The following is a 27,925-nucleotide window of genomic DNA, read 5'->3' on the forward strand; positions in this document are numbered from 1 at the left end:
GACAGGTACAGCTATTATGAAAATTGTGCGAAACATGGGTGACACACAGAGTGCTGGAAAGTCTGACTACTGCATTAGTCACAGGAGTGTAACAGAGTACTGATTTTGAGCAGGTAGTCAGAACTTCAGAAGATCCAAAAAATAAAGATGGTGTCCATATGACCAAAATCTGCTGCCCATGCCAATTATTGCATTGAGAATTTTGCAATACCAAAATTTCAGTATATACCAAGTTTTCTTCTGCTGTTCAGGCTGAGAAAGGAAAGCACAGATAGATCTCTCTCCCTGTCTTTCCACTAATCTTGTCTATTTTAACCACAGCATTGACTTCTTGCCTTTTCCTGTATTCTGATAAAGGGCTACACTTGAAATGTTAGCCTATTTGTTCCATTCATATGCTGATTGACTCTCTGCATCTTTGTATTTCATGCCTGTTACTAACATCTGACCAAGTCTGTCAACATTCGTCACAATTGTGTAATTAAAAAAAACACATTTATAACTTCCAAACACATATTTCAGCCAATACATTTTTATTCAAAACTGTTGAAATTAACTTGATTAAAATAATTTGCGACTGGCTAGAATACCGTATTTTTTTTTAAAAACTGACATTTTTTTGAATTTATCAATGTACGAAAGTATTTAAGCTATCTGAATTTTTTGGGAGGGAAACAATATTAAATAAAACTATCCGTTGAACTGTGGAACTTTTCACTTTTAAAACACATCATCAGGCAGGTCAACAGGGCACCTTAAGGATATTTCTTTGTAATTCATGTAAAAATTTGCCCCAACAAACCAATGCAAACTGTACATTTCAGTGCCACTCTCCACAAAAAGAGGGCATCGATGATTGGCAGTTCCCATTACCCTGCAATGGCAACTAAATGTCTTTTTGGATTCCTCATTTACAAATTCTTCAAGTTTCATTTGCCTGGAATTTTTCTTTTAGTCTTCTTCAATTTGTTTGTTTTTTGCACTTTTTCACCTAAAGACTTGGTTTTCTTTTTGGCAGTCTTTTCAGAAGGCAGTACCTTGAATGTGATTTCATCATCTGCACCATCGAGGTCCTTCAAAGACTTACGTCGTTTTAGAACTGTAGGTGTGCAGACAAGAGTTTCATCCTAAGGGAAATGGTTACAGTTACAACTGGAATATATATACTTTAGCACCGGATTAAAAAATACTTTGCATCCAACACACCAAACTGAGGCGTTCAAACTCAAATCATGATTCTGCTGTAAACTTAGAATGATACGACTTGGAGAGACTAGAGAATCTGGGATTGTTCTCCTTGGAGCAGATAAGGATAAGGAGAGATCGTTTCCACCGGTGTGATGTGTTGGTAACCAGTGAACACAGATTTAAGATAACGGCCAAAAAAAAAGATATGAGATGAGGAGAAATTCCCCCCCCCGCCCCCACACAGTGAGTTATGATGATCTAGAATCCACTGCAGGAAAGGTGGTGGAAACAGATTTAATAGTAACTCTTAAAAGGGATTGATATATACTGATAAGGAAAAAAATTGCAGGGCTACGAGTAAAGAGCGGGGGAGCAGGATTGGATAGCTCTTTCAAAAAAGACGCTCAGACACATTGGACCGAAGGACCCCCCTTCTGTGCAGCAAGATTTTATATTTTGCTCTCCTGATGGCCAGCGAGTATCTGAGAGACAGGCCAGAAGGAACCCAAGATGGTGGTACAGGCATTACAATTAATCTCAGTGCCCAAGTTAGGAAGGGTAGAAAGGAAATCAGCTGTGGTTCCCATTCCTGATGGCTAGTCAGTGACCTTTATGCTTAATTGGCAGCTGGGAATAGTCATGATTGGGTCGGCTGTGTTGCTCCCCACAACTGAATAGCCCAACACTCAGTGTCAAGGCTCACACATGAATAATGGACACGGAGAAGATAAAGTGGGGCACTGGGCACGATAGAAAATCTGGACATGAAAAATACTTTGGCAGAAATGTGAATCTACATACAGTACACCACATATACTTACAACTATGGAAGTCATATTGCAAAATTAGGCACTTCTTAACCAGATTGTAGGGGAAAAATAACAATGTAGCTAATCTATTCATTGCTGGGGTCAACTTCAAGTAAAGGCCCAAACAGCACAACATTAAGTTTATAATTATTTTCAAAACATTGCAAATTCTAATTACAGGAAAAATATTAGTATCTTATGACTATATATTATGGTTTCAACTTTTAAGATAATTTTGGGGGGAAATCATTGAGGTACAAATAGAAATCAGTAAAAAGTCATGAAAGGTCAAACATTGTGTAACTAAACTACCTCTATTGTTATTTTTATACAATTAGCCGCAGTTTGTTGCACCACAGGCAGCGGGTCCTACATCCTTCTGGGGATGTGTCAGGCACCAGCTGTTACACCTGAAATTTGGCAGATGGGGTTGTAGGAGATACTATTTTTTGGAGGGGGGGGGGGGAAAAGAGAGCAGGGAAGGAAGAGGAAAGGACCAGAGTTTGTGGTTTACAAGAGCAATGGGGGGGTGGGGGGGGCTGTGCTCTTTGGTTTCAGTTCCATACCCCTGGGTGAACCTTAAAAGAGTGCCGACGAGGGATACTGTTCCAGAGAACAAGCTCAGCAATGTTATTGGTGTTCCAGTTGGATCCTGGTTTAAGGAAAGGAGATGGAAGTCAGGAGCTGCCTTCGCAGTTTAGGAGCTGGTTTTGCTTGCTGCTGGCCTGTCTGTTTCTTTTCTAGTGGCAGATGAACTGAATGTTCCAGTTTGGCTTTTGAAAGCTGAGCGTTTCCCGTTTGGAAGAGTCAGCTGGGATTCTGTGTTGAGAATGGTCAACTGAGGGCATGGACCCCAGATTTGTTAACTGGGTTAACAGAGGAGGGACTGCTGGAGTTTATATATTCACCACGTTGTTTTGCAGGTCTTATAGGGAGACTGAAGGAGGAGGATCCATGCCACTTAGTGAGCATCGGATTCTGGGATCCTTCGGTTATTTTTTTTCTAACAAAAAAAACTATCACTGCACCTGCAGTGACTTGCATGACAATGGGACAATGATATAACAAACTACAGGAAACTCTTTTTTTTATCCGGCACCGACGTGGTGCCGGTTGATCAAAAAGTCCGGATTAGTGAGGTATACTTACCAAGGTACGAGAGCCCCACACACGGCCACAGGTGCAGGAGCCCCGCTTACATGGCACTTGTGCAGGAGTCCCTGTTGCACGGCCACAGGTGCAGGAGCCCCGGTTACATGGCACTTGTGCAGGAGTCCCTGTTGCACGGCCACAGGTGCAGGAACCCCGGTTACACGGCCACTAATATATAGTAAAACTTACCTGAACCTACTCCTGAATTTTGCTGGTTAAGAGAGATTTCCGGATATTTAGGTGCTGGTTAAAAGAAAGTTTCCCGTACTCCCATCCATTGTAAAGAAACAACTTATAAATTCAAAGTTACATAAGTGTGCTATAGCATTATACAGACACCAAGTAAATTCCAGTAACTAGCTACAGTTTTTGGATGAGCATTTCATCTTACCTGACTGTTTACTGTGTCATTCATTTTTTTAGACACTCGTTTTTTCTTTTGAGGCAGCACTGCAGCCTGAAGGATAAGAAATAATAAGACTTTTCACTCAATCGTCAATCTCCTAAACTAAATATTGCCCAGTAGATCAACAAGCACTGCAGTTTGAAGCTGCAATGCTGCTGGCTATTTTTAAAACAAAATCACATTTCTCCATTGATAGAGATCTTGGAAATTGGAAAATCTTAATTTATATCTATATATATATATATATATAAATCGGTCGATCTGTCATTCTGTCTATCTGTCATTCTGTCTTTCATCGCCTGTGCGTCTGGCGGGCTATGCGCTCGAAAGTTACAGGGCGTACCTACGCGCGCGTTACCTCCAAAGAAAGCTTACGCTTCCGAGACGGTTTTAAGCGTATTTACGTTTCAGCCGGGCTAAAATCGCGCCCGCGGTATCCCAAAAACCTTCAACATTCCTCTCATTAGCATCTCATTATCCGCTCATTAGCGACAGAGTGACCTCGAGGTCGACCAATCGTACGGCGGCTTGCTGCCGCGTGCGGCCGGGCCCTCCTACGGTCGAGTGACGGGACGATTGACCAATCCTACGCTTTGGTGACCTGACGGTCGACCAATCGGTGCGTGTGTGGGCGGGCCTTATCGTTCTGAACTGAGGTGAGTCGCCGCCATCTTGCTTCCATTCTTTTTCCTGCTTTCTGCGTCTCTCTTTTCAAATATACATTTCCAGCAAAATAAAATTGAATTTATTAAATTGTTTTAAAATAAATCACTCATTTGTAAATATTTTATCTAACCTGAACATTCTTTTTCCTACCTTTGGCCGTTTTTTTCTTAGGCCTGAAAGCCTGGGCCTTTCTTGCCCAGCCAGGCCCGAGCTAGGTAACTGGGCTGCTGCTAAGCTCCTCACCCCCCCCCCCCCCCGCCGCGTCACGTTACCCAGGGCAACGGCGTCAGCCACGAGGGTCAGGGTGCACGCGCAGCAGGAGCAGGTGAGACGCGGCGTCTCTATTCCGCGCTTGGCGGGGGGGGGGGGGGGGGGCTCGGCCGCCGGCCATCTCTCAGAGCCGCAATCAGCCTCGGCCGGGGCGGGGGGGGGGGGGGGGGCTCGGAGAGCGGGGCTCTCGGCCTGGCCCCCCCCCCGCCCCCCTTCCCCTTCCCGCCCTTCTCCCCCGCCCCCCTTCCCCCCCTTCCCTTCCCCTCCCTTCCCCTCCCTTCCCCTTCCCCCCCCTCCCTTCCCCCCTCCCCGCCCTCCCTTCCCCCCCCGCTCTCCCTTCCCCCCCGCTCTCCCTTCCCCTGCTCTCCCTTCCTCCCCCGCTCTCCCTTCCCCCCCCGCTCTCCCTTCCTCCCCCGCTCTCCCTTCCCCCCCCGCTCTCCCTTCCCCCCCCGCCGCTCTCTCTCTCCCCCCCCAGTCGCTCTCTCTCTCTCTTCCCCCCAGTCGCTCTCTCTCTACCCCCCAGTCACTCTCTCTCTTCCCCCCCAGTCGCGCTCTCTCTCTCTCTCTCTTCTCCTTCCCCCCCCCTCTCTTCCAACAACAACATACCCTCGAAAAAGCCTCGGCACCGCCGGGCACTTCAGCTAGTATGCTATATATGAGATTATCACAACTACAAACATTTTATGCTCAGATTGTATATTCAAAGTCTGTACAAAAAATATCTTCCTTCTCTAAAGTCACACAAAAATCCTAATTTTCTTACCCAACCTCCCCCCCCCTCCACAAATACATTAGATCTTAAGGACATGTCATCATAGCCATACCGATAAATGAAAAGAATCCACTGAAAACCCTCTGTCTACAATAGGTTTGAAAGTGATGGATAACATTATAAATGAGAAGCTGCCAGACCAGTGAATTGTCCATTCCCAAATCGATCAAATTAATGGATTACGTGAATAACAAATCACACAAAAGATAGTAGTGCTCAGTGATGAGGGGATCACCAGTTATCACTTACCAAAGTTAAAGGATTTGAGTAAAATAAAGAAAAACACAACTGGCAAATCTGGCAGCTAGCAATCTGTCTGTTGTAATAATCTAATAATAAAAAATTCAATAATCACATGGACGACCAACTACATTAAGAAAACTTACAAAACCAGGAAAGTCATAATCAATTCCTTTCTCAGCGAGCCTTTTTCGTAACCGCCCTTCTTTCTCGAGGAGTCTCTTCGACATTATACCCTGTTGTTTCAGGGTTCGTTTCTTGTTGTAACGAGCAACAGCCGGGTGGGTAGGCTTCTTAAAAGTTGTCTCACTACCTTTAAAAAGTTGTGCGTGTACTTTTTCTGGCGGAAGAACCTGACCTAAATGGAAAAAAATGAGTACTAAATGTATTCACTGCATCCATGGGCATGCAAATCTTAACAACCTGCATTTATATAACATACAGGTAGCGTAGTCAACCATGTCAAGGATGCAGACAGGTCGAGAACGATGAGGAGGGATAGTTTACCACGGTCAGTCATATCGGATGTCATTTGTGACTTTGATAAGGCCCGTTTCAGTGCTGTGGCGGGCGTAGAAACCTGATTGGAGGGGTTCAAACACGGAGTTGCGGGAATGATGGGCATGGATTTGGGAGAAGTCAACACATTCAAGGACTTTGGAGAGGAAGTGCAGGTTTGCAAGGACAAAGGGGTCAAGGGTGTTTTTTTTTGTTGGAAGAGATGGGCGACGACTGTGTGAAGGAATAAACCATATAACCTATTCAGAAAAATACACTATCTTATGAAAGAATTCTGGCTTTATTAAAACATGACAAACTGGGTTTGGAAATTTAGAAACCTAACGATGAAATTGCAATGAAAGCATTCTGGCAGTTGTTGACCCTGAATAAATAACCTTATTGAAACAGAAGGTGAAACAATGGTTCACCCTGGATAAGGTGTTCTAATTTACACTTCGTAAAGCAGCACATAAGATAAGGAACATCTGCCCTCGTAAAGATGACAAAGTAAGGAACACCTACCGTCACATCGTTTTTATATGGTAAACTTAGAACACCTAGAGATGAGACATGATTCTGTAATGTTACTAGCTGAGGTGGCAGTAAGAGTTGCAGAGGTCGGCAGAAAAAAGACTAGAGATAATTAGCTTGAATCAGCAGAAAACCTTAAAGGAAATACCACGGGAAAAGGGTATAAATATTGAACTCTCAAATGGGATAACAGACTCGCTGTAATCGGGCAAGGCGATTCTCGGCTTCAGAGGCGGCTCTGTAGTCTCCAACTCTTTGTACCTCGGGGATCAAAGGTATTTGATATTGGTGGATATCCTGTATAAGAACTTTAAGAACTGTAATACTGTAGTGAAGTTAAGATTTGAAAGTAAGATTCTCTGTTAAAAAGATCGTATGTTTTCTCTTTTTGGAACTGTTAATGTTGCGATTGACTCACCAACTGTAAATTGCATGTAGGTTCTTTAATAAATCTATAGATTTTTAGAATCGTCTCACAAGGCTTCTGTATCAAAAACTCGCAAACTCAATCTCTGTACACTCTTTGGTGAGGAGCTGCAGAATTCTAAGGGAGATTTCTGGACCCTCAATATCCAGAACATTACAGTCTAGCTAAACTTATTAAAAGCACTAGCTGGAGGACGGTAACATTCTCAGGTTGTTCCTTTCCTTTAGGGAGAGATAGCCCAGACCTTTAGACCCAATTAAGCATCTTTAGGATTCAGCTACCTCAAACTTTAGTTGAAAGTGAACGTCTGAGAAATACGCCTGATCCGGGGTAGCCCTAAAGGGGCTAGGACTAGTAAATATCCCTTCAACGGCAGTACCCGAGGAGAAGGAACCGTTAACAGTATCAGCTAACATGGGAGCCAGGTAGGGAAGCTGGGTGGTCAGTAGTTTGGTGGGAATAGGGTTGAGGGATCAGGAGGTGGGACTTGTGGACAAGATGAGCTTGGAGAGGGCACGAGGGGAGATCGGAGAGAAAATCGAGAAAGATGCAAGTTCAGGGCTTGGGCAGGGTCCTCGGGGAAGTTTAGTTTGGTGGGCTAAGGGAATGGTCCTGAGGCAGCTGATCGAATGGTCTCAATCTTAGTGACAAAGAGTAGTTCCAAAGAGGGCTACAACAGGCCTCCGTGACCTAGGCTAAAGCATCATTTAGGCTTGAACATGAAGAATGGCCACTTAGGTGAGGTACTGGAGAGTAGCTGATGCTTTTAGGATTGTACCCAAGCATGAATCAGTGCCAATAAGAAAGGAATGGGGTAGATGCAAATTCCTCATTATAGCCAGTGTTGCTATTTAGTCAGTCAAACTGAATTATTTCTGACAGTGCATACCTTCTCAATAAGCCACTGGCAGGGGGCCAGATTGCAGGATGTGTACATTCAACCTCATTTTGAATTCTTTAGTGGCAAATACTCACATTTTAAAAGCCTTTCACCAAATAAGTAGTTGTTCATAGTTTCTGCAACAATTTTGGCAACTTCGTCACAATCAAACTCCACAAAAGCATATCCTTTGCTGTTACCAGTCTATAGGTTTAAAATAAAATACATCACATTCAAATGGTAGCAGAACCACAAATTAAACACAAGCATTTCATCTATGGTAAGAATTAGAAACTGTATCAGATGTTAGTTGCTTAGTTATTGTAAAATGATCAGACAGCATGTCAAACAGCAAGGTTATAAATTAACAGATTACATTTTTCTTGCACATTCGGAAAATTCCTAACCTAAAAAAATTAAAAAGGGTTTTATTTCTTAAAAACGAAATCTCTTGTAAACCTGAACTTCAACCATTCCCAGGCAGCAAGCTTTAAAACCCAACTGAACGGATAAATGACCTGTTCTCAGATCTCTGCCACTGTCATTTCATAAATGGAAGGTGCAGCCCAAGTCTAGTCTTTTAAAAAAAAATGAGAGGCAAAGATCTTATGCAAGTGATCCAGACAGGACTGTGTAATGACTAAAAAACACACCAAGAAATGTGATTCGTAAGCCTGAAAAATTACAGTAGTGATAGAAATAAATATAAAAACTGAGCGTAATAAAAAAAAAATCACTTTCTCCTGAACCCCGTTGTTGGTATCAACAATTGTAGAATATTTTGTTTTAGGCCTTCCAAAGTAATCACTGACGTAAACAATACTCTAATTTTCAGACTTCAGATAGTTTGAATCCTACAAGACAGAATATTAAAGTGCATTTACGTGGATAAAAAATGCTGCCACCTGCTGTTTTATTCAAACTTCTGCATGTACCTTGTATAAATTTATCCGCCACTAGCAATGAAAACCACCCTGCTCTCCAACTGGATCTCTTTATTTTGTGAATTCACAGAAACAGAATTCACAGAAACCCCACAGTGCAGATAGAGGCCATTTCGGCCCATCGAGCCTGCACCGACACATATCCCACCCGATCCCCGTAATCCCTACCCCAACACATATCCCAGTAACCCCACGTATTTAATCCCCCTAGCACTAAGGGTCAATTTTTATCATAGCCAATCAACCTAACCTGCACATCTTTGGACTGTGGGAGGAAACCGGAGCACCCGGAGGAAACCCACGCAAACACAGGGAGAATGTGCAAACCCCACACAGACAGTCACCCGAGGCCGGATTCGAACCCGGGTCCCTGGCGCTGTGAGGCAACAGTGCTAACCACTATGCCACCGATACAAAGGATTTGGAATTGGACAGCAAATCGGCTTGGTTAATATATTAAAGATTGTCAAAAAGGTAAATCGCCAAAAATTGCTTTTTTTATAGCTTCAAATCCTGACAAAGCTTATGCAGAGTTTTAATGGCAAAGAAAAAAATGACATGACATACAGCAAGACAGTAAATAGAGCAGTGGGGGCACTTAAACTAGTACAGCAGCGGGAGGGGCAATTGAAGGCTATTATCATGGATATTGGAATGAGGGGGTCTGGGGAGCACAGTCACAGCACAGTGGAAGGAAATGCAATGTTTACGCAAGGTGACAACTAACAAACAGGTACAGCGCAGGGAAGACTGTAAAGAGGAAAGACAGCGTTAAAGAACAGGTTTGGTAACACTGGTGACGACTCCTTCCATCACTTTGCTGATGATTGCGAGTACGCGAACAGGGCGGCAACAGGCCAGATTGGATTTGTCCTGTCTTTTGTGGGCTGGACGTACCTGGGCAATTTTCCACATAGTCGAGTAGACGCCAGTGTTGTAGCTGTACTGGAACAGGTTGGCTAAAGGTGCAACTAGTTCTGGAGCCCAGGTCTTCAGCATTAACCGGGACGTTGTCGGGGCCCAAGCCTTTGCTATGTCCAGTTCACTCAACCGTTTCTTGATGTCACATGGAGTGAATCGAATTGGTTGAAAACTGGTGTCTGTGTTGGTGGGACCGCAGGAGGAGGCCTGGAAAGATCATTCACCGGCACTTCTGACTGAAGTTCACACAGAATCCCCCACAGTGCAGATAGAGGCCATTTCGGCCCATCGAGCCTGCACCGACACATATCCCACCCTATCCCCGTAACCCCACGTATTTAATCCCCTAACACTAAGGGTCAATTTATCATAGCCAAATCAACCTAACCCGCACATCTTTGGACTGTGGGAGGAAACCAGAGCACCCGGAGGAAACCCACGCAAACACGGGGAGAATGTGCGAACTCCACACAGACAGTCGCCCGAGGCCGGATTTGAACCCGGGTCCCTGGCGCTGTGAGGCAACAGTGCTAACCACTATGCCACCGTTGATTGCAAACGCTTCAGATTTGTCGTTTATACCCACGTGCTGGGCTCCCCCATCATGGAGGTTGGGGATGTTCATGGAGCCTCCTTCTCCAATTATACAGTGGATAAAGTAGATGGACTGCAGTGTTTTTTTCTGGTCACATACCTTTCCTACGGAAATTGTTTCCTAAATGACATCTCAACAACTGCTGACGGTACGGATGGGTCTCAGAAATTATGCACCTGCTGGATCCGATCACATGCTAAAAAACATCTGTGGGTCAGAGAACAGAAGAGAAAAAAACCCAGCCAGGATTCCCACTCCTGATCACTATTCATTGACTCCTACTGAAAGTCCATGTGTGGATGATGTGGGAGGACAGGATTGGCCTGCATAATCAAACAGCCTATTGATGCTCCTGCCCAGACTCTCACGAGGAATGACCATTTTGGCAAGGCACTAGAGGGCCCCATGGAATGGTGTACAGCAACAAGACCGGAGAAGGAAAGGAAAAAACTGGCAGAAAAAGGGGGTAGGAGAATCATGTTGCAAAATTTAATTTGAATGCATACAAAGTACTTTATTTGCCTGGCATTTTTTCCTGAAATTTCCCCTGTAAACAGTCAAATTTTGCACTGTGACATTTTACACCTATGTCTCGGTTCCATTCAATATTAAGCATGTTTATTATAAAATAACCTAATTTATGTAGTCATCTCATTTATACTTAAGGGTTGACTGGAGACGCATGCAGTTCCTTTTCAGGTTTGTACTTGAATATCTGCTTTCACTCAAATCAACTCAGGAGCTTAAAGATAAATCTGTAATTCGTCAGCTCCACTTATCTCTTATTCTGTATTTAATTTGTCGTCAAGATTTTGCACAATACTGCGGAGAACTGAATTAATGTATTGCTGCACCTCTGCTCATTTAAATATTACCAAACAGTAGAATGCAATAACTACTGTTTTGCTAATATTTAAACATGTTAAGTTGACAATATTCAGCTGTTAGTATCCAAATTAACACTTTAGTGAAATATCTGGCTAAAATATTTGTACAGCACGATCTCCATACTACAAAAGTTATTTTTTTCAAAACATTCATTTCAGAATGCCCACATCCTGCCTCTCCCGAGATACAATCACATGGACGACAGCATCCCTCTGGTACTTTGCCAAAGTGGCCACTCTGCTTACATGAGCCCAGATACGGAGCGCCAATAAGCTACTGGGCGGTGGAGATATTGCAAAAGGTCCATCCTGCCCCGCTTGACATCCACACACGCAATTTCCTGCAGGCTCTCTGGATAGCGTTTAGGAGCAGGAACATAGGGTGATTTTTGGCTTCCCTCATCCAGGCACAAAGCCAGCTATAGTGATCGGTCTCCAATGCTACCCCAACTGAGATTAGCTAACTCATAATTAACCAGAGATTGAAGCAGGACCCTCCTTTTCGTTAAATATGGATCAGTCTTTTACCAGGTCAGTGGATTTTTGCAAGGACATACCAGTGTTTGGGAAATGGAATACTTTTCCAATTTGGACATCTGGTGTCAGCATCAAGTACTGCCAAGTCAAGATAAAGCACAGTGAAAGGCAGAATAATGCCTTTCTACCCCCATCAGAATATCTAAAACTAACTTGATGCAGTGCCAAGTAATCAAAATAAGAATTCCTCCTGCCAAGTTCAGGTCAGGTTTCAAGTGTCTCCAGCTGAGCAGAATAATTCTACAAAGTTATAATTTCAGAGACTGGATAAAATTACATAACTGAAAATCAAATCTCAATAAATAGCTTGTACATAGTCTCAAGAAAATGTCCATTTTGAACCAAAAACTCAATGTTTGAACTTGGCTATATTTCAAAGATATGAATTCTGATCAATGCAAACCTAATTTTCTACGCCTTATCCTTGGATCAGGATTTCTAGACATTTCAGATAATACCCTTTATACCATTACGCATTTAAAAATTATTTCACACCAATGTGATTAGACGAACATCCTGTCTCTTGGTGAGACTTGCCAGTAGATGTTCTAAAGGCCATTAGTTTAGAAATATTTTAATGCTTCATCCAGGATTCTGCATAAATAGGGGTGAATGACATGTGTCTCAGAATATTAAGAGTTTTATGCTTTGATGAGAAGTTTTCTACTGTACCTACTCATTACCTTTTTGCTGCGTGCAAGTCGAACTCTTAAAACTGTTCCAAATTGGGAGAAGTATTTCTTGATCTGAGGTTCAAAGAATCCATTGGGGATATGGCCCAAGTAAATAACACCTGACGTCAGCGTTCCAAACTAAGATATAAAAAAGTTAGATTAGGTCCACACAGCATTCACATTTATTTTCATGGCACTGTGATACATTCTAAAACATAGAATAAATCCATACGTGGTATTAAAAAACAGCAAAATAATTTTCCATTTCATTCATGGTCAACTGCACTGCAAAAATGCCAGTAATCACAGGTAAAGTGCAGTAGACAACCACAGGGGACTGGGAACATTTCAGTCTGGTGCACTAATAATCCATCGGCCAGACGTTGCACATACAGAATGACGGAAAGAGTGTTGATTTAAGTTACGTGAGTAGCTTCAGCATCGCCTAGCCAGCGTTTAAACTTTTTCAAACAGTCGAATTAGTTTAAGATATTACTTTTAACGGAGGAAAATAAGTTTAAGAGAATACTCCCCCTATACTTTCCATCCATTTTTAAGTACTGTATTTATAGCAGCAGTTAGTACTTAATTAATCCTAGTCGCCAGGGATTGCAAGTGTCAAAGGGAATCTAAATGAAAATCAGGTTCTAAAGACACTTCTTTCAGATCTGACAATCTCACCTAGTTCTGCCCCTCATTAATGCTGGTTACCTCACACTTTATGACACCATATTCACTGTACTCAGCCTGCATCCAGAGTGTCACCACAACACTTCAGACAGAGGTTGATTACTCGGTTTGCAATTCTAAAGTGCTGACCATAATTAACAAAGGGGAGGAACCAGGTAAGATTACCAGCACAGTACATTTTGTAGCATTCTCAGCACCGAATTAGAAGGCTGTGGGCTTAAGCTCCTCATCTATGTTGACAATCCAGTGCAGTACAGAAGATATGCTGCATTGCTGGTAGTGCCATTCTCTGGATGAGACATTACATGAAATCCACGTCTGTCTATTCTGGTGGATGTTAAAAGACTCCATGTCACTATTTGAAGAGCAGAGTTCTCCTAGTGTTGTGGCTAAAATTCCTCCTTCAGTCAATACCAGCAGAAACAGATCAACTGGACTATCTTATTGCTATTTGTGGGATCGTGCGGAGTGCAAAATAAAATCATGATACTTCAAAGTAATTCACTGTATGTGAAGCCCTTTCAGAAATTTTAGAGGCACGATAAGGTAATATACAAATCTATATCAGCTGTAGCTCAGTGGGTAGCACACTCGCCTCCGAGTCAGAAGGTTGTGGGGTCAAGTCCCACTCCAGGGACTTGTAACACAGAAATCTAGGCGGACACTCCAATGCAGTGCTGAGGGAGTGCTGCACTGTCAGAGGTGCCGTCTTTCAGACCAAGGCCCAGTCTGCTCTCTCAGGTGGACGTAAAAGATCCCATGGCACTATTTCGAAGAAGAGCAGGGGAATTATCCCCAGTGTCCTGGCCAATACTTATCCCTCAACCAACATAACAAAAACAGATTATCTGGTCATTATCACATTGCTGTTTGTGGGACCTTGCTGTGCGCAAACTGACTGCCGCATTTGCCACATTACAACAGTGACTCCACTTCAAAAGTACTTCATTGGCTGTAAAGTGCTTTGAGACGTCCAGTGGTCGTGAAAGGCACTATATAAATGCAAGTCTTTCTTTATATCTTTGATTGAAAGAATCCCATATTCTATCAAGATCACTTATTTCCAGCTCAGTAATATTGCCCACCTGCACTCCTACATCAGTCCCTCTGCTGCTAAACCCCTCTTTATCAACAGATTCCAACACTTTTTTTTTTTTTTTTTAAACTGGCCTCCCACCCTCCATAAACTGAAACTTGTCCAAAACGCTACCGCATACATCACATCTGGCAAGAAGTCCTGCTCGTATATCAAGCCTGTCCTTGTTGATCTACATTGACTCTCTCCTCCAACACAACACATTTTAAATCCTAGTACTTATCTATAAATCCCTTGTGTCCTTACCCTGCAATCCCTTCTAGTCCTACCCAAACATGGTTTTATTCTTACTCTTGCTTACTGTAAATCCCCTCCCTCCCTTCACCTCACCATTGGTAGAGTCTTCAGCTGCTGGCACCGTCTCTCTGGATTTCCCGGCCAAGCCTCTCCCTTCAAAACCCCTCTCTTTGACCAAGCATTCTATCATCTCCGAATCGCTCCCTTCCTACCTCAGTGTTCGTTTCCCTTATGTTAATTTTTGAAGTGCCTTAGGATGTTTCTTTACAATAAAAGGCACCACAGAAAGCAAGTTGCAGTTGAGGTTTTGTTTTGATTAAAAGAAAAATGTACAACAGGATGCAACAGATGCACCTGTCAACTGTACTTGCAACGCTATAAACTGGATACTAAGCAAATAGTCATTTACTAAGACAAAAACCTCATTATTACAACATTTAATGTAGTCTAATGAGTTTGTTGCAGGCAATGGAGCCTCGATGCAATGGTCATACACCAGTCAATCCAGATAGATAAGGGAATACCTGTACCTGATATAAATAAAAGATGGACCTTTTGAGTTTTATGGTAAATGAATAACATTTTACTTTAGACAAAACACTTGAACAGGCAACTAGAATCAAACATCGATTGGAATTGCACAACACGAGTAAATAAAGGTACAACAAAAGGTAACCATTGCAGATAGCAAAAGTTTTTGTTAACAAAAAAAATTGCGTTGCAGTTGAATCTTGAAACTAAAATTTTTAATGCAAGAAATGTGATTAGAACATCAACCCATGGAGTTGTTGATCCCTGCTGTGGTTCAGTGGGTAGCAGTCTCGCCCGAGTCAGAAGGCTGTGGGTTCAAGTCTCCGGAGACTGAGCACAAAAATCTAGGCTGACCCTCCGGGGCAGTGCTGAGGGAGTGCTGCACTGTCGGAGGTGACGTCTTTCGGGTCAGACGTTAAACCGAGGCCCCATCTGCTCTCTCAGATGGACGTAAAAGATCCCATGGTGCTATTTTGAAGAAGAGCAGGGGGAGTTATCCCCGGTGTCCTGGTCAACAGTTATTCCTCAATCAACATCTAAAAAACAGATGATCTGGTCATTATCACATTGCTGTTTGTGGGAGCTTGCAGTGCGCAAATTGGCTGCCGTGTTTCCAACAGTACAACAGCGACTGCACTTCAAAAAGTACAGGAAACTCTTTGGTATCCGGCACCGACGGGACCGGCGTGTTGCTGGTTGATCAAAAATTCCGGATGACGGAGAGGGTTATCTACCAGGGCTATTTTTAACAAAGAAAAATGTAAAAAATCAAGAAATCTGCAGTATACAGTAATTGGGTACTCCCCTACAGAATGTTGTGTTAAATGGATGGTGGAAGATGCTTGATTAAGTACAGTACTGCCAGTTGAGGGTAATGCAATGCAATGACTACCAGCAGCGTGGGAGACACACAGTACCCCTGTAAAATGGCGGATCAGACGAGACTACCGGCAGCGCGGGCGAGTCAGACTCCTGTTACAGGGGTATTGGGGTGTTCCGACTTCCGACCGCGCCAAGAAGCTGAGTAGTGGCAGTTTGGAGAACTACCCCCACTGACTAACTCGGCCACCGCGGGAGACTCGGACACATTGCCGGTTATTGAGGTGTTGTTTTCGGGGTGAGAATTTTGCCGGTTAATAGAGAATTCTGGATATTTAGGTGCTATTTAAACGAGAGTTTCCTGTACTGCATTGGCTGTAAAGTGTTTTGGGAGATCTGGTGGTCATGAAAAGCGCTATAGAAATGCAAGTCTTTCTTTTATAGCAAAAGTTTTTGTTTAAAAAAAGCTGCGTTGCAGTCGAATCCTGAAACTTAAATTTTTGAATGCAAGAAATCGGACTGTAACTTTAGGCAGATCAACCCACGGAGCTGCTGCTGATGCCAGGTGGGCGGCAGTGAGTGACCCCGACCCCAGGAGATTGATTGACAGACTGAGCCCAGAGCTCGCGCTCCCGGCCCAGTGTCCTCACTCACCACAGAGGGAGGGGACGTGCGCGTGCACCTGGGTTCGGGCCGCTACTGGCCGGCCGCACGCAACGAGAACAGTTAAGAACATAAGAAATAGGAGCAGGAGTGGGCTATACGGCCCCTCGAGCCTGCTCCGCCATTCAATAAGATCATGGCTGATCAACGACCTCAACTCCACTTTCCCGCCCGATCTCCATATCCCTTGATTCCCCTAGTTCAAAAATCTATCGATCTCAGCCTTGAATATACCAAAAGACTCAGCATTCACAGCCCCCTTGGGCAGAGAATTTCAAAGATTCCCAACCCTCTGAGTGAAGAAATTCCTCATCTCGGTCTTAAATGGCCGACCCCTTATCCTTACCCCGAGACTATTCTTAGGCAGTCCATTGGAACCGAGGATGACTTGCTTCCACATTAAAAATGAGTTCTCAGGTGACCGATGAGTCCAATGCGGGACCTACAGTCTCTGTCACATGTGGGGCAGACAGTGGGTGGGGTGCTTGGGTTGACGTGCGCTCCTTGCGCTGGGCTTCCGCTTACTCCCTGAGACTATGCCCCCTGGTTCTAGACACTCCAGCCAGGGAAAACAACCTCTCAGCATCTACCCTGTCAATCCCCTTCAGAATCTTGTATGTTTCAATGAGATCACCTCTCATTCTTCTAAACTTCAGAGAGTATAGGCCCAATTCACTCAATCTCTCCTCATAGGACAGCCCTGTCATCCCAGGAATCAATCTAGTGAACCTTCGTTGCACCGCCTCCAAGGCAAGTATATCCTTCCTTAGATAAGGAGACCAAAACAGTGCACAGTACTCCAGGTGTGGTCTCACCAAGACCCCGTGCAATTGTAGCAAGACTGCCTTTACTCTTATACTCCAAACCCCTTGCAATAAAGGCCAACATGCCATTCCTTCCTTATTGCTTGCTGTACCTGCATGCTAGCTTTCTGTGTTTCTTGCACGAGGCCACCCAAATCTCTCTGAACATCAACATTTGAAAGTTTCTCTGCATTTAAAAAATACTGTTTTTCTATTCTTCCTACCAAAAAGTGAACAACCTCACATTTTCCCTACATTACACTCCAGCTGCCACCTTACTGCCCGCTCAGTCTATCCTTTGCAGACTGTGTTCTCCTCACAGCTTACTGCCCCACCTAGCTTTGCATCACTTCACCTGATGAAGGAGCAGCGCTCCGTAAGCTTGTTGGACTATAACCTGGTGTTGTGTGACTTCTCACAATTGTCCACCCCAGTCCAACACCAGCATCTCCACATCATAGCTTTGCATCAGCAGTAAACTCTTGGATACATTACACTCGGTCCTTATCCGAGGAAGGATGTTCTTGCCATGGAGGGAATGCAGCGAAGATTCACCAGATTCACCTGGGATGGCAGGAATGACGTATGAGGAGAGATTGGGTCGATTGGGATTATACTCGCTGGAGTTTAGAAGAATGAGAGGGGATCTCATTGAAACTTATAAAATTCTAACAGGACTAGACAGACTAGATGCAGGAAGGATGTTCTCGATGATCGGGGAGTCCAGAACCAGTGGTCACAGTCTAAGGATAAGGGGTAAGCCATTTAGGACTGAGATGAGGAGGAATTTCTTCACCCAGAGAGTGGTGAACCTGTGGAATTCTCTACCACAGAAGGCAGTTGAGGCCAATTCATTAAATATATTCAAGAAGGAGTTGGATATATTTCTTAAGGCTAAAGGGATCAAGGGATATGGGGAGAAGGCAGGGACAGGGTACTGAATTTGGATGATCAGCCATGATCTCATTAAATGGCGTAGCAGGCTCGAGGGGCCGAATGGCCTCCTCCTGCTCCTATCTTCTATGTTTCTATGATAGAGGTCAATAATATGGATTGTAAATAGCTGAGGCCCCAGCACTGATCGGCCCAGTGGAGGAGCGGGGACTCCAGCCCGTGTGTGTGTGTGTGTGGCAGAGCCCCGAGCCTCCTCACTCCTCCCTCACCTTCGGCTGCTTCTTCATCCCGTGTAGCTTCTGCTGGAACTCCTGCTGCAGTTTGGGGTCGAGCGACATGGACTGCTTGACGCGGCTGCCGGCGGGCCTGCTCTTGGCCTGGCTCATGGTCTCAGTCCGCCCGAAGGTTGCGCTCCACAGCCGCCTCCTTCCTCCCGGTCACCACGCTGAGAGCAGCGAGGAGCTGCCCAGCCACCGCAAGAGGCTCCCCCAATCGTTAGCAGCGTCCTCCACCGCACCGCCCTCTACCGGCCTGGAGGAACTCCATTAGCCCGCGTCAATCACCACAGCAACACGGTGTTGCCCAATAGACACCGCTCTCCAGCCACAGGTGCAACGGCAGGGTCACTCTTTCAGTCGCCTGCTAATTTTAGTAAAAAATCCCTTACATGCATACACTGCTGCAGTACAGGTAAATGCACTTCACATCTTTACTTAACAAACATTCAATAATCAAGAAATAACAACAGACAATGCTGGAAAAACTCAGCAGGCCAGGCAACATCCGTGGAGAGAACATAGAAACATAGAAGATAGGAGCAGGAGTAGGCCATTCGGCCCTTCGAGCCTGCTCCGCCATTCAACGAGATCATGGCTGATCATCCAAACCTTAGCACCCGATCCCTACACCGACAACCATCCCACCCAAGCCCTATCCCCGTAACCCCACGTATTTAACCCCACGAAATTAAGAGTCAACGTTTCAGGTCGAAACCCTTTTTCAAAACTGGAAAGGAAATAAAATAGATCGAAGGCAGGGCTGCGATAGAACAATATAATAATAATAATCAACTTTATTGTCATTGTTAGTGCACAAGTGCAGTACAACGAAATGTAAGCTTGCGGCTCCCGAGAGTGTACATTTTGATTAAGACATTTAACATACATTTGGCTTGTAACATAAACAAACATAATAAAGTGCATTGGCAGATGTGCAGGCTTTAGAGTTTATTTGTGGAGTTCAGTAGGATGACAGCCCTGGGAAAGAAGCTGTTCCTAAATCTGGTCGTTCGGGTGCGAATGCATCTGTAGCATCTCCCAGATGGCAGGGGGGCGAACAGACTGTGGCTGGGGTGGGTAGGGTCTTTGATGATGGTCAGTGACCTCCGTAAACAGCGTTTCTGGTAGATGTTCTCAATGGTCGGTAGCCGGGTGCCGGTAATGCATTGGGCAGTTTTGACTACCCGCAGCAGGGCTACAGCTGCCATGCCACACTGTGATACAGTTCGTCAGGATGCTCTCTATTGTGCAGCGGTAAAAGTTAGAGAGGATCTGGGCTGACAGGTTACATCCCTTCAGCCTCCTTAGGAAATATAGGCGCTGCTGGGCCTTCTTCACCAAAGAGGAGATATTGAGGGACCAGGAGAGGTCTTCCGTGATGTGGACTCCGAGGAACTTAAAGCTGTCCACCCTTTCCACCACAGCCCCATGGATGTGGATGGGGGTGTGTCTTCCGCCTTTAGACTTCCTGAAGTCCACAATGATTTCCTTGGTTTTCTTGATGTTAAGGGCCAGGTTGTTATCGGCGCACCACTTCACGAGGTGCTGGACCTCCTCCCTGTAGGCTGACTCATCGTTGTTGGTGATCTGGCCTACTACCGTGGTGTCATCCGCAAACTTGATGATGGTGTTGGAACCATGAACAGCCACACAGTCGTGGGTGAAGAGGGAGTAGAGGAGGGGGCTCAGCACACAACAAAAGAAGTGAAGAGACACTAAGAGGTATTCAAAACCAGACGAGATGGTAATAGGACAAGTGGAGACAAAAGACAGCTCAGATTAGGTGTGAAGTGTACTGGCAGGATGAGAAACAGCTGCCATGTGGGAGAGAGAAAAAAAAGGAAAGTGGGGGGGAAGGGAAGACCCAAAACAAAGGGGTGGAAAAAAAATATAAGTAAAAATGTAGTAGGGGCCGAAGTTATGATCTGAAATTGTTGAACTCGATATTGAGTCCGGAAGACTGCAAAGTGCCTAATCGGAAGATGAGGTGCTGTTCCTCGCGTTTACGTTGAGCTTCCGTGGAACAATGCAAGAGGCCGAGGACAGTGAGGTCTTTAATTAAGTCTTGATAAAGGGTTTTGACAATAATCAAGTCTTGATAAAGGGTTTTGACCCGAAACGTTGACTCTAATTTCGTTCCACGGATGTTGCCTGGCCTGCTGAGTTTTTCCAGCATTTTCTGTTGTTATTTCAATAATCAAGGAAGTAAAGCACACAAAACCGTCCAAAAAATATTTGTACACTGCTTTTTTTACCAACAAATACACAAAAAAAGTTAAAGTACACACTCGCACGCCAAAATGAGTATTGAGATCACATGCACAACAACGGCCATAGAGTCATAGAGTTATACAGCACAGAAAGAGGCCCTTCGGCCCATCGTGTCTGCGCCGTCCATCAAGCCCTGTCTAATCTAATCCCATTTTCCAGCATTTGGTCCATAGCCTTGTATGCAATGGCATTTCAAGTGCTCATCCAAATGCTTCTTGAATGTTGTGAGGGTTCCTGCCTCTACCACCCTTTCAGGCAGTGAGTTCCAGACTCCAACCACCCTCTGGGTGAAAAAGTTTCTCCTCAAATCCCCTCTAAACCTCCTGCCCCTTACCTTGAATCTATGCCCCCTTGTTATTGACCCCCCTACTAAGGGGAAAAGTTCCTCTTTATCTACCCTATCTATGCCCCTCATCATTTTGTACACCTCAATCAGGTCCCCCCTCAGCCTTCTTTGCTCCAAGGAAAACAACCCCAGCCTGTTTAGTCTTTCTTCATAGCTGAGGCGCTCCATCCCAGGTAACATCCTGGTGAATCTTCTCTGCACCCTCTCCAAAGCAATCACATCCTTCCTATAGTGAGGCGACCAGAACTGCACACAATACTCCAGCTGTGGCCTTACCAGCGTTTTGTACAGCTCCATCATAACCTCCCTGCTCTTATATTCTATGCCTTGGCTAATGAAGGCAAGTATCCCATATGCCTTTTTAACCACCTTATCTACCTGATCCGCTGCCTTCAGAGATCTATGTACATGTACACCAAGGTCCCTCTGACCCTCTGTGCTTCCTAGGGCCCTACCACTCATTATGTATTCCCTTGCCTTATTTGTCCGTCCAAAATGTATCACCTCGCACTTTTCAGGGTTAAATTCCATTTGCCACTTTTCCGCCCATCTGACCAACCCGTTTATATCGTCCTGTAGCCTGAGGCTTTCCTCCTCGCAATTTACCACCCCACCAATTTTCGTGTCATCTGCGAACTTACTGATCATACCTTTTACATTCTCCTCCAAATCATTTATGTAGATCACAAACAGCAAGGGACCCAGCACCGATCCCTGAGGTACCCCACTGGACACAGGCTTCCAGTCACAAAAGCAACCTTCGACCATCACCCTCTGCCTCCTGCCACTCAGCCAGTTTAGGATCCAACGTGCCAAGGCACCCTGGATCCCATGGGCTCTTACCTTCTTGACCAGTCTCCTATGCAGGACTTTGTCAAAAGCCTTACTGAAGTCCATGTATACCACATCCACAGCATTTCCCTCATCCACACACCTAGTCACCCCCTCGAAAAATTCAATCAGATTGGTCAGACATGATTTACCCTTGACAAAGCCATGCTGACTATCCCCGATTAATCCTTGCCTCTCCAAGTGGAGACTAATTTTGTCCCTCAGAATTTTTTCCAATAATTTCCCTACCACAGATGTTAGGCTCACTGGCCTGTAATTCCCTGGTTTATCCCTGCTACCCTTCTTGAATAATGGTACTACGTTAGCTGTTCTCCAGTCCTCTGGTACATCCCCTGTGGCCAGAGAGGTTCTGAAAATTTGTGTCAGAGCCCCTGCAATCTCCTCCTTTGCCTCACACAGCAGCCTGGGATACATCTCGTCCGGGCCTGGGGATTTATCCACTTTTTGGCCTGCTAAAACCGCTAGTACCTCCTCCCTCTCGATGCTAATATGTTCAAGTATATCACAGTCCCCTTGCCCAATTTCTATGTCTACATCGTCTTCCTCCATAGTGAACACAGATGCAAAAAATTCATTTAAAACCCCGCCTACATCATCTGGCTCTACGCACAGATTGCCACTTTGGTCCCTAATGGGCCCTACCCTTTCCCTGGTTATCCTCTTGCCCTTAATATACTTATAAAACATCTTAGGATTTTCCTTTATTTTGCTCGCCAGTGTTATTTCATGGCCCCTCCTCGCTCTCCTAATTTCTTTTTTAAGTATGCCCCTGCACTTTTTATACTCCTCTAGGGCTTCCTCCGCCTTTAGTCTTTTGTAACTGCCAAAAGCCCCCCTTTTTTTCCTAATGCATTTTTGTATATCCCTTGTCATCCAAGGTTCCATTTGCTTGTTGGTACCACCCTTGACCTTTACGGGAACATGTTGGCGTTGTACTCTCTCTATTTCCCTTCTGAAAGTCTCCCACTGCTTTGATGTGGATTTTCCTATAAGTAGCTGCTCCCAGTCCACTTTGGCCAGATCCTGCCTTATCATATTAAAATCGGCCTTCCCCCAATTTAGAACCCTTATTTCCGGGCCGTCTTTGTCTTTTTCCATGACCACCTTAAATCTCACCGAATTAAGGTCACTGTCGCCAAAATGCTCTCCTACTGACACTTCCACCACTTGCCCGGCTACATTCCCTAGAATTAGGTCCAGTACCGCCCCCTCTCTTGTAGGACTTTCTACACGCTGGCTCAAAAAGCTCTCCTGGATGCACTTTAAGAATTCTGCACCCTCTAAGCCTTTCACACTCTGACTATCCCAATTAATATTGGGGAAGTTGAAATCCCCCACTATTATTACCCTATTATTTTCGCACTTCTCTGAGATTTGCCTACATATCTGTTCCTCTATCTCCCCCTGACTGTTTGGGGGCCTATAGTACACTCCCAGCAAAGTGCTTGCCCCCTTTTTGTTTTTAAGTTCTACCCATATGGCCTCATTAGAGGAACCCGCTAATATATCATCCCTCCTTACAGCAGTAATTGACTCCTTAATTAATATTGCAACGCCCCCTCCCCTTTTACACCCACCTCTGTCTCGCCTGAAGATTCTATACCCCGGAATATTGAGCTGCCAGTCCTGACCCTCCCTCAACCATGTCTCCGTGATAGCAACAATATCGTACTCCCATGTGTTCAACAACAACTTCAGTTCATCCATCTTATTTGCAAGACTCCTTGCATTAAAATAAATGCCTTCCAGCCTTGCCATATTCCCTTTTGCCTTCACATATTTGCTCTGCCTTCCCAGCTGACTTGTTTTTTCCTCCGTATTTGGCTGTAATTCATCCCCTACTATAGCTCCACTCTGTATCCCATCCCCCTGCCAAGTTAGTTTAAACCCCCCCCCAACAGTGCTAGCAAACCACCCCGCAAGGATATTGGTCCCCCTCTGGTTCAGGTGTAAACCGTCCGACTTGTACAAGTCCCACCTTTCCCAGAAGCAGACCCAGTGATCCAGGAAACTAAAGCCCTCCCTCCTGCACCAACTCTTTAGCCACGCATTCATCTGTTCTATCTTCCTATTCCTATACTCACTGGCATGTGGCACCGGGAGTAATCCAGAGATTACAACCTTTGAGGTCCTGCTCTTTAATCTTCTACCTAGCTCCCTAAATTCTTGCTGCAGGACCTCATCCCTCTTTTTACCTATGTCGTTGGTACCAATGTGGACCACGACCTCTGGCTGTTCGCCCTCCCCCTCCAGAATGCCCTGCAGCTGCTCAGTGACATCCTTGACCCTGGCACCAGGGAGGCAACAAACCATCCTGGATTCACGTCTATGGCCACAGAAACGCCTATCTGTTCCCCTTACTATAGAATCCCCTACCACTATTGCTCTCCCACTCTTTTTCCTCCCTTCCTGGGCAGTAGGAGCACCCCCAGTGCCAGGAAGTTGGCTGCTGCTGCCTTCCTCTGGTAAGTCATCCCCCTCAAGAGTATCCAAAGCGGTATACCTGGTTGAAAGGGGGATGGCCACAGGGGTCCCCTGCACTACCTGCCTGCTTCTATTGTTCCGCCTGGTGGTCACCCATTTCCCTTCTGCCTGTGCAGCCCTACCCTGCGGTGTGACCAACTCACTGTACGAGTAATTCGCGACGCTCTCAGCATCGTGAATGCTCCACAACCCATCCACCCACAGCTCCAGCGCCGCAAGACGGCCCGTTAGTAGCTGCAGCTGGATGCATTTCTGGCACACGTGTTGGTCAGGGACACTGGCAGCGTCCCTGAATTCCCACATAGAGCAAGAGGAGCACATCACGGGGCTGGGCTCTCCTGGCATGGCCTACCCCTTAAATCAATTTAAGTTAACTTAGTTCAATACCACCAGTAAAGTAAGCCTTACCTGGTCTCTGGAGCCCTTTGTAGGCCCGCTCTGCCGCTGAAGCACCCGCCGAAGCTCTGAGGCCTTGCCTCACCTAACTCCCTGACTCACCCAACTCTCAGCACTCTGTTGAAAATCGCACTTCAAAGCCTGTTTTTATAGGCCCTGAAACAAAGACTTGCTGAGCTGAGCCCAGCTAGAGGAGAACCAGGTTAACCAGATTACTCCAGTTTCCCTTGTTAACTGCCTTCAGCTGCTCTGAGTTGTAGGACTTGTTTATTCCTTTTTAACCCTGCTTAAAGCTGGGAAATTTAGATTTTAAACAGTAAACAGTACACAGTAAATGTGTACGGTGTCTATTACACATGTTTATTTATTAATCAGAAATTTAATTTTGCACATCAAGATTCCCAAATTACAACCTGTGGCTAATGTATTGGACAACAAAAAAAATCAACTTTTATTGTCATTGTTAGTGCACAAGTGCAGTACAACGAAATGTAGGCTTGCGGCTCCCAAGAGTGTACTGTAATCTGTGTGCTATCCTGTGCTGTTTTAGATTTGTGCTTGTCAATGCCATGAATCAGTGAATGCTGATTAATCAACTAGACTTGTACATATTGTACAATAAGGGCTTCCTGTGTGCACATGACAACACCACTTGAAATTTGTTGTGTACAGGGACAACCCTCCCCCACTCCTGGTCCAGGTCAGCTTTCTCTTGGCAATAATGCGTATTCCAAGTTGGGAATAATGACCTTAAAAACTTGCAGTACCGAGAGAGTGCTGTACTGTTGGAGATGCCGTCTTTCGGGTGAGACGTTAAACCAAGGTCCTGTTTTCCCCTCTCAAGTGGGTGTAAACGGTCCCATGAGACCTTTCGAAGAAGAGCAGGAGAGTTCTCCCAATGTCCATCAACCATTATCATGAAATCAGTTTAATCTCATAGTGAACAAAGGAAGAGAACCAACAACAGAAAATGCTGGAAATACTCAGCAGGTCAGGCAGCATCCGTGGAGAGAGAAACAAAGTTAACGTTTCAGGTCAATGACCTTTCATCAGAACTGGAATATATTAGTGATGCAACAGGTTGTAAACAAGTACAGAGGCGGGGAAAGGGGGAGGGAGGAAAGAACAAAGGGGAAGGTCTGTGATAGGGTGGAAGGCAGGAGAGATTGAATGACAAAAGAGATGATGGTGCAAGGCAAAAGGGAGTGGAAAAGGACAAGTGAATAAACAAAAGATGGGTCTAGAAGAGGTGTAAATGGAAATAGCAGAAGCACCAACAGATGCCATCCAAAAAAATGGGAGCAGAGGTTATGATCTGAAATTGTTGAACTCAATGTTGAGTCTTGGAACTGTAACATGAACTGTTCTAAACTAATAGTTGTAAACTATTTATCATTTTCTGCTACATGAGCGTGATGAAATACTCAAGAAGCTTGACACCATCCAGGACAAAGCAGTCCGCTTGATCGGCACCCCATCCACCACCGGCGTACCATGGCTGCAGTGTGTACCATCTACAAGATGCACTAAAGCAACTCACCAAGACTTCTTAGGCACCACCTCCCAAACCCGCGACCTCTTCCACCTAGAAGGACAAGGGCAGCAGGCGCATGGGAACACCCCCACCTCCAAGTTCCCCTCCAAGTCACACACCATCCTGACTTAGAAATATATTGCTGATCCTTCATCGTCGCTGGGTCAAAATCCTGGAACTCCCTCCCTAACAGCACTGTGGGAGTACCTTCACCACACAGACTGCAGCAATTCAAGAAGGCGGCTCACCACCACCCTCTCAAGGGCAATTAGGGATGGGCAATAAATGCTGGCTTTGCCAGCGACGCCCACATCACATAAACAAATTTTTTAAAAGGTGGTAGCTAAACTCAACAACTATTAGAAAAATGTATACTGTGTCACTGTTACAATTCACTTGTTACATTACTATTGAATGATTTAGGCAGTTAAAGTCTGAATCAAAGTCTAGGGCCGTGTTCTCCATTCAATCCCTGGGCATACTATGAATTTACCCTGATATTTGGGCGTGAAAACACTCTATGGTACATAGGGAGCTAAGGCTTTTCCATGTGAGTAAGTTGAGCTGTGGAAGCCAAAAAATACCTTGGAGATTAAAAGGGTAAAGAATGCCGAAAACATAAAAAGGAGTTCCAGAGTGGAGGACCTAGATAGTTGAAAGCTCTGCTACCAAGTGAGAAATGGCAGTGCGGGGAGCTGGGATGCACAAGAATCTAGAATTGGAGTACTGAGACATAGAAACATAGAAACATAGAAGATAGGAGCAGGAGTAGGCCATTCGGCCCTTCGAGCCTGCTCCGCCATTCAATGAGATCATGGCTGATCATCCAAATTCAGTACCCTGTCCCTGCCTTCTCCCCATATCCCTTGATCCCTTTAGCCTCAAGAAATATATCCAACTCTTTCTTGAATATATTTAATGAACTGGCCTCCACCGCCCTCTGTGGCAGAGAATTCCACAGGTTCACCACTCTCTGGGTGAAGAAATTCCTCCTCATTTCAGTCCTAAAAGGCTTACCCCTTATCCTTAGACTATGACCCCTGGTTCTGGACTCCCCAGCCATCAGAAACATCCTTTCTGCATCTAGTCTGTCCAGACCTGACAGAATTTTATAGGTTTCGATGAGATCCCCTCTCAATCTTCTAAACTCCAGTGAGTATAAGCCCAATTGACACAATCTCTCCTCGTACATCATTCCTGCCATCCCAGGTATCAGCCTGGTGAATCTTCGCTGCACTCCCTCCATGGCAAGAACGTCCTTCCTCAGGTAAAGTGACCAAAACTGCACACAATACTCAAGGTGCGGTCTCACCAAGGCCCTGTACAACTGCAGCAAGACATCCTTGTTCTTGTACTCGAACCCTCTTGCTACGAAGGCCAACATAGCATTTGCCTTCTTAACCGCCTGCTGCACCTGCATGCTTACCTTCAGCGACTGGTGCACAAGAACACCCAGGTCTCTTTGCACTTCCCCTTCTCCCAATCTATTGCCATTCAAATAATAATCTGCCTTCCTGTTTTTGCCACCAAAGTGGATAACCTCACATTTATCCACATTATAGTGCATTTGCCATGTTTCTGCCCAAACACCCAACCTGTCCAAATCGTACTGGAGTTTCACGACATCCTCC

The 27,925-nt window shown here is 45.0% G+C and overlaps 1 protein-coding gene across 2 annotated transcripts; it reads right to left on the bottom strand.

Annotated features, from left to right (window-relative positions):
- Window positions 1-516: 516 nt before the first annotated feature.
- Window positions 517-18,730, bottom strand: nifk (nucleolar protein interacting with the FHA domain of MKI67). 2 transcript variants are annotated; one of them, XM_085986902.1, is made up of 6 exons: window positions 18,403-18,730; window positions 12,410-12,538; window positions 7,938-8,046; window positions 5,650-5,861; window positions 3,541-3,606; window positions 517-1,127 (listed from the first exon to the last, which is right to left on the bottom strand). In XM_085986902.1, the coding sequence occupies exons 1-6, from the start codon at window positions 18,517-18,519 to the stop codon at window positions 930-932; spliced, it is 831 nt and encodes a 276-aa protein (XP_085843028.1). In that variant the 5' UTR covers window positions 18,520-18,730; the 3' UTR covers window positions 517-929. The 2 variants fall into 2 exon arrangements, with proteins under 2 accessions (XP_085843028.1, XP_085843029.1); XM_085986903.1 differs by lacking the exon at window positions 18,403-18,730 and adding an exon at window positions 13,112-13,168.
- Window positions 18,731-27,925: the final 9,195 nt, after the last annotated feature.

The sequence above is a fragment of the Somniosus microcephalus genome, chromosome 4 (assembly GCF_052327205.1).
Source record: "Somniosus microcephalus isolate GS21.2 chromosome 4, FLI_Smic_1.0, whole genome shotgun sequence".
NCBI classification, from domain to species: Eukaryota; Metazoa; Chordata; class Chondrichthyes; order Squaliformes; family Somniosidae; genus Somniosus; species Somniosus microcephalus.